This window comes from Mesoplodon mirus, assembly GCF_964341445.2.
Source record: "Mesoplodon mirus genome assembly, chromosome: 9".
NCBI lineage: Eukaryota > Metazoa > Chordata > Mammalia > Artiodactyla > Ziphiidae > Mesoplodon > Mesoplodon mirus.
Genome location: NC_138985.1, coordinates 67725969 through 67741960, shown reverse-complemented (window position 1 = coordinate 67741960; position 15992 = coordinate 67725969). Strand labels below are relative to the sequence as shown.

Genomic DNA, 15992 nt, shown 5'->3' with positions numbered 1-15992 from the left:
ACATTAGGATTATAACCAAGGGCTTGGTGCTATTTCCATTATATATATACATGCATTATTCCCACCTGAGCCTGTGGCAGACACTGCTAGATTGATTATGGCCCTTGTCCAGCTTGACCTACACTCAGTCTCAAATCTCTTTCTGCACAGTCCTCTAAGCCATCACCACCAGTCAAATGAAGAATGCCCTCAAGTTGATATGAATTTGCAATTTCTGCACTCTCTTTATAAATTCCTATATGGCAAGAAACTAGAATCCTATTTACTTTTCTAAGTCATAAAAAGAGTAATTAATTCCAGTAAATTATCTACTGAGATTCAAAGAATATCTTAATGCCCATGAAGCTGAAATGGTTTGATATCTCCATTTAATCAGCCCTTCCAAGGCAATGTCTCCCGATACCCTATGGGCACAGAGCTTTACTGCCTGAGAAGTACCCAAATGGTTGATTTGGATTCCAGTCAACAAAATACCATCTGCATTCTTTCCCATTCTTAGCCCAATCTCCCAAGATTCTGAGCTCTCTTTGCAGTACATAGAGAGCCTACAACAGACGATCATAAATTGGACATTACAGATAAAAGATATGCGAAGGATTGGGTTTCACCGAAAATAGTTTTATTAGAAAATTAATTAATTTATTAAGATACACATATATGCCTACGTATCCAATATATACCTATAGTAGTTACGTGTTGTGGCTTATAAAATATAAAATTAGTATTTATGCAGCATTTTGCAGTTTACATTTTTTCCCACATCGTCTAGAATCTATTAATAGATCTCACAAGATCCTATGTGGTAAGCAGGGTGCATATTATTTTAGGACAGGAGAAATAAGTACCTTGCACAGGGTCACACAATTTGTAACCATCTTATCACTATTAAGTCCTCTCTTACTTTCAGACATAATCGCTTCTCAGTCGAAATCCCATGCTTTGCCTAGACTCTCCTCCCAGGTCCAAAGGTCTTTGGTGCATGTGTAAAAGACAACACTGACAACCCAGAAATCCAGATTAGAAAATCATGTGGTTTCGGGGAAATTACCTACATTCTCTGGACTTCAAGTTCATCATCTTTCAAATAAAGTTCTAAAGTTACATGATTCTGTGAATCCTAAAATCACCACCACAACTAGGTTTGCTTCAAAAGTCACTGTTAGTAGATCAAAGAAAATATGACCACGTAAAGGACAGTTGAACAGGAACATCAGTAACAACTGGTTAGACACTGGAAATTAGGCCAGAGGTAACGGCTAGATATATAGATAAAGGAGATTTATGAACAGAAGGTATAAATAGACAAAACATGAGAGTGGAAATATAAGGGTGTGGTGTGTGTGTGTGTGTGTGTGTTAAGGGTGTGTGTGTGTGTGTGCGTGCGTGTGTATACGTTTATTGGATGCTTAGTCCATGCCAGGCATAGTGCTAAGTGCTTTGTATGCATCATCTCATTAATTTTCACACCAACCACATTAGGTAAAAATTATTTCCTCCATTTTACTTATGAGGAAACTGAAACTCGCCTTTGGCCCCATTTAGTAATGGAGTTGCTTAATTGTATAAGTAATTGACATTCCTAACAATCCTTGGTTCTTCTGAAATATCTTGGAATCATTTATATCCCTCACACAATAGAACTGCATTACAAGCCTACAGACTCTTCACTATCTGAGAGGAACATTTCTGTGCCTAAAAAACCTGAGAAAGTATCACATAACAGAACTGAAATATTAGACCACTTGTCATCAATGGGAATTTAGTTTGCCAGGTTTTAATTTTCCTTTTATTCCTCTGTGCTTCTTTGTTGGAGATTTACAAGTTGAGGACCATGATTCCAGGTAGAGAGAATAGCAATCCTAGAGGCTCCATAAGACTCCTGAACTCTGAGACATGTTCATGAGATGCCCCATGAAATTGAATTCAGGTTGGCATTTGGGGGCCCAAGCCCCAAGCAAAGTTGAGAGCTGTTTTCTGTCTCCTCTAACGCAAAATTATTCCCAGATACCAGCATGCACCTACATACATCAGCAAAGGGAGGCTGAAGGAGCATGGCACAGGACAGTAATGGCACCATCCATCATGCTGAGCCTCTCTGCAGCAATAGGGAAACAAAGCTATGGAACAAGGGGAGCTATGGGCAGTAAAGACAGCTGGTTCCCTCCTATCCCCAGAGACAAAGACTCAGAGGAAGGCCCCAGAGTTGTTACCAAACGTGACTTTCTTTGCTGTATAAGAGTGAGGGAAGGGGCTTCCCTGGTGGTGCAGTGGTTGAGAGTCCGCCTGCCGACGCAGGGGACACGGGTTCGTGCCCCGGTCCGGGAGGATCCCACATGCCGCAGAGCGGCTGGGCCTGTGAGCCATGGCCGCTGAGCCTGTGCATCCAGAGCCTGTGCTCTGCAACGGGAGAGGCCACAACAGTGAGAGGCCCGCGTACCGCAAAAAAAGAAAAAAAAAAAAAAAAAAAGAGTGAGGGAAAAGCAAAACTGTAATCTGTATCCACATTTGGAATAGATAAAGCACACTGTCCTAATATTTAATTCATTTTCTTCTTGTGAATGAGCTATTCTTTCCAGTTACAACAGGAACCAGAAAATGGAGCTTAACTTTTGTTTTAACATTTATTAGAATTAATACAGGGTCTCTAGTCATCTTTGATCCCACATGGTACAAGTTCCAAGTAAGCCAGGAAATGTGCAAATCTTCAAAAGGGGGACAGCTAAATCTATCAGCTGCTTAAATAAAAGAGGCAGAGTTTCTCAGCCACATGAATGCCTTGTCAAATAACTATTCCAGCTGAAATTAGACCAGAAGTAAGTGGGTAATATCCATGGTCATAAGTTAAAATTCTTGTAATCTACACCTTATTTAGAACCAAGAGCATGCACCAGTTAGCTACAGCAGCAGCAATTTCTATGTCCTGAATAACAGTGGCCGATGCTCTACGAGGGGATAATATCTAAGGTGTGTTCCGTAGTGACAGGCCACACTCCAAGGCCTTACAGGAACTGGTTCCAGTGGGAACTCAGAGCTGAGATGACTGTTTAAGGACTTCTGCTCCCCTTTCTTTTAGTGCTTCCACTCCAGTGAGGTCCATCTGAATGAGAGAAGATAACCCCAAATCTCAAACTAAACAAAAAGTTAATAGCTTTTGAGTCTGAACTTTACCCGAGTTGAAAGTATTTTTTTGTTACCTTTGTAAATCTGCACTGGCGCTGCAGAAATGCCTGCATGCTACCTTCTCACAGTCTGCAAAGAGCACACCAGGTTCTCAGGAGACCTAGACACCCAGGGCCAGTGCAAGTGATAAATCTTACCCGCCTGTACTCCTCTCAAGCGTTGTTGGGGATTTCTTTACCAATCGGACATGAAAGATTTGCACCAAAAGGGATAAAATACCTTTTGAAAAGTTGGTCATATTTTGAAAAGTTGGTCATATTTCAACATCTTGTTCCCTTCCTGAAATGATGAGCCTGTTTCTTGAAAACAGGAGCATCTTTTCATAAAATCACTGCCTCTGTAAATAGCTAGGTAGAGGACATGTGCCATGCAGAGGCTCTACTTGCATATCTGCCCAGAAGAGTGGCACAAACTTGGCATTATGAGTTAGGAATTCACCCATCATTTCTATGATAGGAAATCCTGTATCACATTACATCTGGGAAGGACCACAAGTATATGGTTAGGACTACTAGGAAAAAAAGCATCTCACTAAGTTTTCCAATCAGTTCATAGTCTGTCTACCATCAAGTGCTTCAGTCCCAGCAAGTATGATTATTCCAAAGCCTAAATGACAAGCACAAAGCTAAAGCATGAAACCTGATTCTTCTGTTAAAAAGTGTTTAGTCTGTTCTACATTTAATAATAGGTTGCTACCTTATTCGGTTTCAGAGCTGTGTTTGAGTTATATGTTTGTCTATATTTCATTTTCCTCAATGGGGAAAAAAAAAAAGGCAAGGTGACAAGCCATCAATTAAAAAAAAAAAAAGGAAAAGCAGACTTCCCATCTTATACCAGAGGAGAAAAATATGAGTCCCCTAAGCAAAATTTTTTTCCTATTGGTCTGATAGTCTCAGCTACAGTATTACTAAAAGACTCTATCAAGTAATTTTACATCATTTTGTATTAAATTGATACTATAAAAGCCTCACTAATTCAGACCAGTTATAAGAAAGATCAGTTTGAATTAGTGACCATTCTAACTATAGGGTATTTTTTTTTTTTTTTTGGCGGTACGCAGGCCTCTCACTGTTGTGGCCTCTGCTGTTGCGGAGCACAGGCTCTGGACGCGCAGGCTCAGCAGCCATGGCTCACGGGCCCAGCCGCTCCGCGGCATGTGGGATCTTCCGTGTCCCCTGCATCGGCAGGCGGACTCTCAACCACGACGCCACCAGGGAAGCCCTATAGGGTATTTTTTAAAAGTCAATGCATTTTTATTGTTTACATGACTCAATTTCAGCCAACAAAATGTAGCTTAATGGAATTCCTCAAGAACGCTTTTCAAATCAGTAGAGAAAAGTATTGGAATTAGCCTATCTATTTTAGTAAGAGTTGGGGTTCTCAAAAAAGGCATTTCTCTTCGAGTCTTTTTTTTTTTTTTTTTTTTTTCCTGTACGCGGGCCTCTCACTGTTGTGGCCTCTCCCGTTGCGGAGCACAGGCTCCGGATGCGCAGGCTCAGCGGCCATGGCTCACGGGCCCAGCCGCCCCGCGGCATGTGGGATCTTCCCGGACCGGGGCACGAACCCGTGTCCCCTGCATCGGCAGGCAGACTCTCAACCACTGCGCCACCATGGAAGCCCCTCTTCGAGACTTTTAATATTCTTTTTATAGTCATATTTATCCCATGAATTTTTCAGCAAATGCTTTCTTTAAAATATTCTTATACCTTATCTGAATTTTAATAAAGTCCTAATTGAGTTTACATTAAATGAATTTTAAAATGCATAATCCTTTATAAGAGTAATAATCAGTAACAACTGACAGAATTCCGAGGAATTCTAGACAGGCTTCTTTGCAATAAATGTGCCTTTTATTGAGTGTGAATATACAATAGGAGCACTAGGGTCCTTTCAGTAACACTGACATAACTATTTCCCTACATCTGTCCCAAGAGGCAGTGCTACCATGGGACAAACCAAGGTAACTCTGGTTTTTAAACAATAGCTGTGGGATGCTTAAAAATTGACCCGGACTGGGGTGATCCAGGTCAGTGAGACACACTCTCACACTCTTGAATCACATGCTGGAATCCACTTATTTCAAGGTGGAGAGCTGGTAGACTAGATACCCTTAGAGAGGCTGTGAGTCAACTAGAAAATGCTCCGATAAAGGCATCTCTTACAACACATGGCTCCAGAAGACATAGATATAGATTTAAATAATTCAAGTATACTTTCCACACCTACATACTCACTATCAGCCATGGCTTACCCCTAAGTGTTCCAACAGCAATTAAGCCACAACTTTATTTCACTTTAGAGGAGCTGAGCTGGTAAAAAGGGTTATTAACACTGTGAAACCATGTCTCTGCTGGCCACGTGAACAAAGGGATCAAAATTGGCCCTGAATAGTGGAAGCTAAAGCTTAATGTTTCCACTTAGTCACTCATTGCCTGAGTTCTACTATACTCTTTGTCAAAAGGGATTGGTTTCCAGATTAAACAGACTGGAAGCCAGTTTTTCATATATAAAGGAAGACTGTAGATCAAGGCCTTTGACGTATTCAGGTGAATTTTCAAAATTCTATTTTGCTTGACCAACTAAAAACATGAATGAGAAGCTGACATGTCCAAATGCCAATGCAGTAAGTCCCTACATACAAAAGAGTTCTGTGCCAAAAGTGCGTTCGTATAAGTCCAACAGAATTAGCCTAGGTACCCAACTAACACAGTCAGATATATCGTACTGTACCGTAATAGGTTTATAATACTTTTCATACAAATAATACATAAAAACAAACAAACACAGTACAGTAAACTACACAAAAGCACAACCACATGCACTCACATGACAACGTGAACTAACTTATGTGACTGGACACGCTAACGAACGTTTGCATCTTTGAAAGTTCGCAACTTGAAGGTTCGTATGTGTTGCTACAATCTCCTAAAAATGTTTGACTAGTCTCTCCAGTTGATGACTATTGAAGGGATAAGTCAATAATATAAGAAGAAGCAGTTCATAGATTTATATCCAAACATAAATCTAAGGCCAAAACTACTAATATGTGTACCTCACCAAATCTATGTGTACAGTGAGAAAATTATAGACAGATAGGGACTTTGGACAAATTGCTTACCCTCTTGATCTTGTTTACTCATATGAAAAAAAAGTAGCCAGGATTAAATGACAATATATATAAAGCAGGGGGCACATTACAGGCATAAGATAAGGCAATAAATGGTAGCTATTGCTATTATCATGCTGCCCTCTGGTGCAAACCATCTCCACCACCCTCTGTTCCATAAAGATCTAATTAATTTCCAAAGTGAGAAGTCACTATGTAACTTTACCATCAATGGAAGAGAAAGAAGCTAAGTATGGGACGCACATGTGTATGTGTGTGTGTGTGTGTGCAAGAGAGAGACAGAGAGACAGAGACAGAGATTTATTTACTTTTTATATCCCAGTTCATTCCAAAAAGAATCTGGAGTGAGATATGTCACCTTTCCTCTGGCTCCTCCCTTAAAATGCTCTTGGAGGGGCTTCCCTGGTGGCGCAGTGGTTGAGAGTCCGCCTGCCGATGCAGGGGACACGGGTTCGTGTCCTGGTCTGGGAGGATCCCACATGCCGCGGAGCGGCTGGGCCCGTGAACCATGGCCGCTGAAACTGCGCATCCGGAGCCTGTGCTCCGCAATGGGAGAGGCCACAACAGTGAGAGGCCCGCGCACCGCAAAAAAAAAAAAAAAAAAAAAAAAAAATGCTCTTGGATTATTAAGTAGGGTTTATAGCAAAGAGCCATGAGCAATGGATTCGGGTTCTGAGATTCTCTGGTTGATCACCAACAATCTCTTGGAGACAAAAGTTCTACTTCATTGAAAACATTTTGCTTTCTCCACAGTAAGTATTAGGTTTAGAGTGTGGAACTAGAGATAGGCCCTACTTCTAGACCTAATCCAGGTCTCAGTTGGGCTCTGAAGGACTGTATTGTCATGTATATTAGATGGTCTGTATCAGACGGTGATAAGGAAGATGGGATGAGGAAGCCAGTCTCTCTTGCCTCTCTTCCTTGTGTCAGCGCAAGATGCCGTCAGCTGCACCGCATCTGGTCTTGGGGTTTTACCACTTCCAGCCCCACCATATTCAGAGGTCAGGGAGAAAGAACCCCTGAGCCTGGAGTGCTGAACATCAGGTCTCTGAAATGCCATTCATCTAGAAGAGGCCTTTCCTGACCTCCCTTGGGCAGCCTGCTGGCCGCTGATGTCACATTATCATGTTTTATCTTCATCAGAACACTTCTCCCTAACTGATACTTTCTTGTTTATTTATCTGGGGATTTTTGGTTTTGTTTGGTTTTTGGTTTTTTGTCTATTATCTCTCTTCCTCCCTACCCCCAACAACATATAATCAGTTCCATAGAAGAGGGACCTCATCTGTCTGGTTCAATGCCACATCCCCAGCACTCAGCACAATAGGATCCCTGCAGGCACTCATTAAATGTTTGTTGACTAAATGAATGGTGATGAAGGGGCAACTTCAGACCCTCTTCCCACACCTCAGCTGGTGCCTGTCCTAACTTCTCTCCAAGCACAGCCCAGTTGCCTGCAGCATTAATCGGGCTGTGATGTCTGGTGAGGGAACTGACTAGGCATTTAAAGGCACGGTCCCCTGTCTCTTTCTCAGGTTTCCCACCTGAGTGTGGATCAGGTTTTATCTTTTGGGAAAGGTTTGCAGTACTATTGAACTTCATCTTCCCTTTCATGAAGCAAAATCAGTCATCTTCTAGGTCAATATTTCTACCATATTCCCCCAACACACAACATACACTCACAGAGTTCTCATTTAGCATATTATTTGCTTATTATTTGTTCAACTACAAAGTTGTACTTTGATTCCTATTCTGTTTTTTTTTTTTTTTTCCCTGTACAGACCCTGGGAACCCTGTAAAGAAGTGGGGGTGGGGATATTTGATAGGGTAAGATTTAGGAAGTTCTGGATACCTAGACATAATACCATTAAAATAGACCCAAACACCATCCTCTTTGTCTCTAATACTGAAATTTGATCATAATTTGCAAGCCAAACAGATCTGGTGTCATGTGGTAGCTGGTAATTTTGCAACCTGTATGTGGAAGTATACTGTCTTCAATGGATTCTCATTTCAAACCTGGCACCTAAAAACCTTTGCTATCACAACTTCCCTCACCATGAAATTATTTTCTATCAGATGGAGAACAGTTGAAGGGAAAGGTTCATGCCCCTCGTCACATCAGGACACTGGAAATGTACCACATAGCCCAAATAAGGATGGAAGGACCAAGGTGGGAGGGAATGGAAGTCTTTGCCCTCAGAATCCAACACCACCACCCCTATTCATGTCCTTACTAGGGACATGTACTGTCCCTTTAGAAGGAGAGGTTTTATGTTTACTGTCTATCAGTAAGAGCAGACTCATGTTAATAAAACACCATGACCGTCACTTTTATTATCCTGCTTTGTGGCACGTCAAAGATTATTTACAGTCATTTTGAATAATAAATTCTACCTGGCTTAAATAAAATGGACTTTATGGCAAAGCTATAAAATTATTTCAGATCTTACAACTCTTTAGACATTTACCCTTCAAATGTATATGTGTGATATATTAATAACTTCCCTAACTATAATATTTGCAATTAAAGAAGGATGAAGTGATTTTCCAAAATTAAGGTTAGCTAGATACCCTGAAATTAGTAATAAACATACCTACTATACTTTATCTCCTTAATATATGTTGAACTCCAATTCATCTGAAATGAAATTTTGGGTAATTGAATATTGCTTAAAAAAAATATTGCTTGAAAAAGAAATAGCCTTGAACATTTTTGCCCTGATGAGGCTTGCTGATTTAAGATTTGATTTATACTATTTTTATTTTTATTGTTACTATATTTCGAGCTGTACAAAATTATTCATCTTCATGAGAGGCCACAAAATAGGTTTGAGGTACATTAAGAAATAAAATTCTAATGAACATATTTTTAATAAAAGCAGATTCTGAAGCTTTTGGTAAGTTCAAATCTGAGTAAATTATACAGACAAATACAGACAAACAAAAAATACAAAAAAAATACAGACAAATAAAACTTCAGTCATATTGACAATCACAATCTAATATGCTAAAACTGAAATGATGTTTGAGATAAATATATTCTAAAGACTTTCCTGGAAAAAAAATGCAAAGCACAAATACTCAGTAAATAGCATATTACAATTCAGTGTAGACAACATTGGCATATGACATGTAGTTGACACCTCAGCCCCTGGAGCTGGACTGCATAGCTCTGTATTCTGTTCCAGCAAGAAATTTCTACGAGACTACAAACATGCAGAGTGCGTAGCAAGTTTAAAAATTTAGCACAGGGAACTATATCCAATCTCCTGGGATAAACCATAATGGAAAAGAATATTTTTTAAAAAAGAATGTATATCTGTGTATAACTGGGTCCCTCTGCTGCACAGCAGAAATTAGCACAACACTGTTAATCAACTATCCTTCAATTAAAAAATGGTTTAAAAAATTTAGCACTTAGTTTCATTGGGAGTATGAAATGGCCTCATACCAGCTTCAATATAAAACCTGAGAAAGCAAAAGAAAATATGCCCTTATATTATTCATGCTGTTTTTCCTCATTTATTTCTCCCTTCATTTTCTTATTCTGAGTTTGACATAACAAATTAATAAGAATCTGGTAAGAACTACTGAAAAGTTTCAAGAGTTTCATCAAAAACCTATAGGAAATCTATAGAAATGTTCCCACATCTTTAGCTACTTTTCTTCAGACCTTTGGATGGGGCTCCCTGTAGGGCCATCCCAGCAGTCTACCTGAGAGATACTACGCTGGTACTTACCTCTATAGTGATAATATCGTCACATAATCACCACTCCTTCACACTCACCTCCCACTCCCCTACCCCCAGGCACCTTATTTTAGGGATCCTGTTTGGGAGAAATAAAGGGTGAACTTATTACTTGAAATATTGGGAATTCCAAAGTCTAGAGTCTTGCTACTTTCCTATACATGTTCATTGTTAAACTATAAGGTTACACCACATGTGACTCTATAGAACATAATAAATGATAAAAACAAAAGAACAGAACACCCTTCCTAACCCTTCTAGGCTTTCATAATTCTTAGAAATTTGAGTTTCTGCATCTCTGTTTCTAGACTTAAGGAAAGATAAAGTTATTTCTGAAGAGCCATCTAGTTCAATAAAAACAAACAGGCTGAGAGAGAGGTGGTAGAGGAAGGAAGGGAAGAAGCTGCCTTTGAACACGAGAGTCTTGCAAATCACAGCCCATCTGCACCATTAACAAGTCACAGGCCAGACAGTGAAGACGTGTGGACAGTCCCGTCACTGGGAGTATTTGATCATATATATAAACTGATGAAGCCTGACAAAGCAGTAGCTGGTGCAAGTCAGAGGGTTAGGACTGCAGGATCAAGGGCCCTATTTTTTTGCCCTGTTGGTGAGTTTAGGAAAGCTGCTCCCTCTCCCATGCCCCTCCATCTCTATCTGTAAAATGTGGGTTGTAATAATAACCTGTCTGAAAAAACTCTTAGGGTATTTACTAATAAGAGTGATAATAAAATACTTGTAAAATTTAAGTGCCATAGAAATCCTCAATTATACGAGTCAGTTTTGCCTGTGCAGTCAGTTTCTCTTGTGATGTCATTTAAAACATGTTCATGGGCGTATTATTTCTTTCACGATGCCAGGGAGACAGTGGCTTGAGTGAAATATTTCTAGCCTGAGAAGGGCAACAGGAAATGCTTCAATTGCCCTGCTAGGGTTTATGAAACTCTTGCACTTACATGCTTTCATTGGATCACAATAAGCCTGTGAAATAGACTGGGCAGATAAAATCATTCCCATTTAATGGAAAAAGAAACTGAAGCCCAGAAGTGTTTACCAACTTGCTCAAGGTCATCTGGCCAGGCTAGAGTTCAAGTTTCCTCACTCCTTGCACTCTTTCTAATTGACCACACTACCTCTCAAGATGGGACAGAATGGAAATTAATGGATGGATTATCATTATTATTTATTTATGATCACATTCGCTGAGCACTTGTATTTCCACACATTATCTTATTTAATTTCCCAATTATGAAGCCGGTACTGTTTCTTAAGGAAACCTTCACTGACCAGCTCAGTCCAGAAAGAGAGCTCCTTCTGCTAAAGTCACACAGCATTTTTCCTTACAATGCTCAGTTGATATATATCATGGACAGTCTTCTATTTTAGCTAAGTTTTCACACACACATTGTGATGTCCTCGAAAACAGTAATCATATCAATCTTCACACCTCCACGGCACTCAGAACAGTGCAGTGTGCATTACAGATGCTCAATTAATATCTGTTGCTTGAGTAATTACAGGTATGTGATGTTAAAAAATCCTTATATGGAGCCAAGTTTCATAGTAATAAATATTTCACATTCCAGAAAACAAGAAGTCATAGCTCTCCAATTATTTGAGTGAACACTACATTAGTGGATTACATTCCTGCTTACCATTATTTTAAGCCTCAGCTATACTTTAGAAATATAAATTTTCAAGGTGTAGAATTTGCCAGTGGAAATCATCCTATTCTGTAGAACAAGTATCTCACATGAGGCTGATCTGATCACCCAAAGCGTCTTTGCCTGATGGCTCCTTACCTGATAACATATTGTCTGTTTTTATTGAGGGAAACTTCAAAGTCATTTCATGCTTGTGCCTATGAATCATCAGATGGTCCTCTGTTGGGAAGCGCTGTCAGACAAATAGAAAAAAAGGGAGAGGGGAGAGGAGCCATTCAGTTTTGTAATATGTATTTTACCATCATAGAGAAAAAGATTCATTCAGCACTGCAAATGTGACAAGGAAAACAAAAAATTCATTCTGAAAAAGTGTGAAATCATGGTAAGTAAAATGACAAATTATTTGATGCAAGCACATATGCATTCATGTCAAACTTTGGAAAAGAACTACATGTCACGCTTAATTATTTGCCATATATATCTAAAGATGTACCCCATGACATTTGCATAGTATGTTTCTGTTTATGAAGACCTTGCACACTGATTATCTTATTAATTATAATTATACATATGATTTATAGTAACACAGCAAATTATTTTTAGTGTTCTATACTCCATGTAGTGTAGTAAACCACCACTTTATTTTTAATTTTCAGGGAATGATATTATGGTTGTCAAAAATGCTGCGGCCAAATATTTTCAGCTGTCTGGCTTCTGGTCATATGGTGGAATTGGATTTCCTGCCTCTCTTGTGATTGGGTGGGGCCATGTGAGTAGTTCTACCCATTGAGTCATGAATGGAAGTGACATGTCACCCAGATGTGAGCATCTATTTCTTGGGGCAAGACCCTCTCCCTTTTAGCAAAGAGGTTCACAATACAAGAAATAGTGGCCCCTCAATCATCCTAAATCTCTGAAGAATTATGAAGAGCATCTCTGAATTCTGAAGGATTATGAAAAATATCCTGCCAATCTATAACTGAAATGTATGCTTGGGAAACTGAAATAAGCCTTTGTTGTGTTAAGTCATTGAAGCTTTGAACTAATTTGTTATTGTAGCAGATCCTAGCCTATCCTGACTCAGACTGGTATGTTTTAATAACTGAACTTAACAGGGTATCTGCTTTATCAAAGTCAAATGAAAATTCAACAAAAGACAATGAAGACTGCTGAATATTTCCGAATCTTTGACAATCTAGAAAATCTCTCAGAGCGTCCCAGCTCCTCAGGATAGCCATTATAAATTTCAATTACCATTGTATATTAAGGTAGAAATCTTTTCTGCAAACAGTATAATTTGTATTCACGAGAATGAGGGGATTCACTGGGCTAAATCCTTTGGAATATTCTAAAAGTAGTTCTTCAAATAAATATCACTTATTTCTTTGTCATTTGTATAACATAAATTGGAGAGTACAGAAGTTGCAACACATGGTGATAATGCCAGATTTCTGAATACACAGAAGTCTTCATGACATGTAGGTTTTTCCTGCAGGATCATCTGGTCCTCTATAACACTATAGTAGAATGACTGCATCAAATAAGTGACACTACCATGTGTGGCTTAGACACATAGGTTAAATTTCTTAGTCTTTCTGTCAAAAGCCTTATTATAATTCTTTTCTGTAATATATACCAAAAAACAACATGGGAATATCCTTCATTTGCAGCCATTTTGTTAACCATTTTTGGCTCCATAAAATAATGACCTAAAATAGAATATAAAGAAGAATACTTATTATATACTACTAATAATCTCCATGATATCTCATATTAATTATAATTACCTTCCAAATAAGACAATATAGGATATCTGTGATTTTTTTTTAATTTGGTAGGAAAATAGAAAATTGTAAATAACCAAAATGTACAGTCTGCAATAGATACAGAGCTGAGAGAGACCACTGGAACTTAAAACAAGGTAAATGCAGAGGACAAAGGAACAGTGAAATTAACATTGGACTTTGTGAGATCAGAAAGAGCAAGAGAAGCTTGTTTCTCCTCACTTTTGGGACAAAGCTAACTTATAAGGAGCCGTAACACACACACACACACACACACACACACACACACACACACACACACACACACACACACACACACACACACACACACACACACACACACACACACACACACACACACACACACACACACACACACACACACCCCTCCCAGGTATTATAGGCCATTCCTAATAGAGCCAAGGTTCTTTCCAATGAGGGGAAAAGGGGGTGGGAGGGGAATCCATCCATCACCTCCAACACACTGCAAGCACTCATAATTCATATTTACTCCCCTTTCCAATTCCCAGACATCCTTTCTTCTCCATGCAGGTCCCAGGCTATGGAACATCGCTCAAGTAAATGCCATGATGGACTGATTCCCTAACACCCCACCAGCAGACCCTTGGAATCACTGGCCAACCACCATATTTTCTCAATTCTAATATCTCTTCAATTGAAAGATGCTCATATTTTTATAATAGCTTATCAAGAAAAAGGAACACTTCCACATTAAATAGAGACATCAAGTTTTAGATATATCTTTACATTTAAATTTAGTGGGGGTTGAAGGAAGAGGCTTGGAATTTTACCTTAAAACCAAGAAACTATGTAAATTCTCAAGTTTCATGTTTCTCCAAACCTTTCCTCAGTTCACCCAGCCTTCTCAAGGAAATGACCTGCTCCTTCACTGAAGTTCAAGGTCATTTGAAATGCACCCCTTCAACATTTATTATCACCTCCATCTCAGAATTTACATTAATTTCATAGGTCCTATTTCCATTCCCTCCTGTCTCTGAGGAATGAGCATCGCCCCCCCCCCCCCACCTCCACAGGATCCTCTACACCCCTACAGTCTGGGGAAGGGCACTCCAGCTGTGGTCCTTCAAGCCAGTATGCTCACTCCTCCTTGCCCTTGACTAAATCCAGCCTGGCGAGCCTTGACTTGATATATGTATACGTATAGCTGATTCACTTTGTTATAAAGCAGAAACTAACACACCACTGTAAAGCAATGATACTCCAATAAAGATGTTAAAAAAAAAAAAAAAAAAAAAACCTTTTCTCAAGCTGCTTCCTTCTCAGGCTACCATTATATCACTCTGCTTCCCGTCACTCCCTAGCACTCTTGAAAGGCTCCTCTATGCTGGCCACCTCCACTTCCTCACCACCCACTCACTCAATCTGGCCCCCACCCCAACTCCTCTCTCATAGGTCGCCGGCAAACAGCCAACTGCCTAACCCAACAGCCCCTGCTCAGGCCTCTTGCTGTGCCAGCTCTAGCAGTGTCTGACACCAGTGACCACACGTCTGTAGCATTTATTTATTTATACCCTGCCTGATTCCAAAAAGGAGAAAAGATGGCTTATAGCAATACCGAAAATAGAATGGGGGAGCATCACTTAGAAGTAGGCAATTCCCAAAAGGGAAGGGATCCAAAAAGAAACAAGGCTAAAGCCAAAATGCAAGTCACTGGGCAGTCACTCTCAACCGGAGGCAATTTGGCCCCCAAGGGGACATTTAGTAATGCCTGGAAACATTTCTGGTTTTCACAACTGGGGAGCGCTACTGGGATCTGACAGATAGAGGTCAGGGATGCTGCTAAGCATCCTATAATGCACAGGGAAGCCCCCCACACATACACAACAAAGAATTATTCAGCCCCAAATATTGGTAGTGCCAAGCTTGGGAAATTCTGCCACATAGTCCAATGTCCTCTGTACACTTCTTTTCTCTCTGACTTATCCAAATGCTGGATGTGGCTAAATACCTCTTTCTTAAAGGCTCTCCTCTACCATCATTCACAATCCTGGACTCACCTGGAACCCTAACTTGCCATGAACCCTCTCTGGCCTTTGCTAAGTCTCTTGAGGATCCCTTTCCCTTAAATGCCCCTTCCACAGAGACACCCCCATTATCTTCCCCAAGTAAAGTAAATCCCCCTATGATAGTCTTCAGGGTGGCCTGTGCTCTTCCTTCATGGAAAATTGCAATTCATTAATTAATTGATGAATTGCTTATGTGGTTCCAAATGTAATGCCTAGGCTAGAAGTTCCATGAAGGCAGGGATACATGTGTTTTATGCACAGAGCAGGACCCTCAAAAATGTGCTGAGTGACTCAAATTGAATAAAACTTAATGTCACATTTTTACAGCCACAGCAAAGCAAACTGCTCAAGTTATTGGATTCTTTCTAGCTATTGAGACTCCTCCTTAAGGAAACTAAGTGGAAATCAGTTTTAACTTAGATAAGGCAATTTTCTGC

General features: G+C 39.8%; 1 protein-coding gene across 4 annotated transcripts in view; it reads right to left on the bottom strand.

Moving 5' to 3' along the window:
- CREB5 (cAMP responsive element binding protein 5) overlaps window positions 1–15992 on the bottom strand; it is a 416145-nt gene that overhangs the window by 322774 nt on the left and 77379 nt on the right. For all 4 annotated transcript variants that reach the window (XM_082633028.1, XM_082633029.1, XM_082633031.1 and 1 more), the window contains exon 3: window positions 11862–11955. In XM_082633028.1, coding sequence (XP_082489154.1) covers window positions 11862–11955 — 94 coding nt within the window. The remainder of the gene's footprint in view (window positions 1–11861; window positions 11956–15992) is intronic.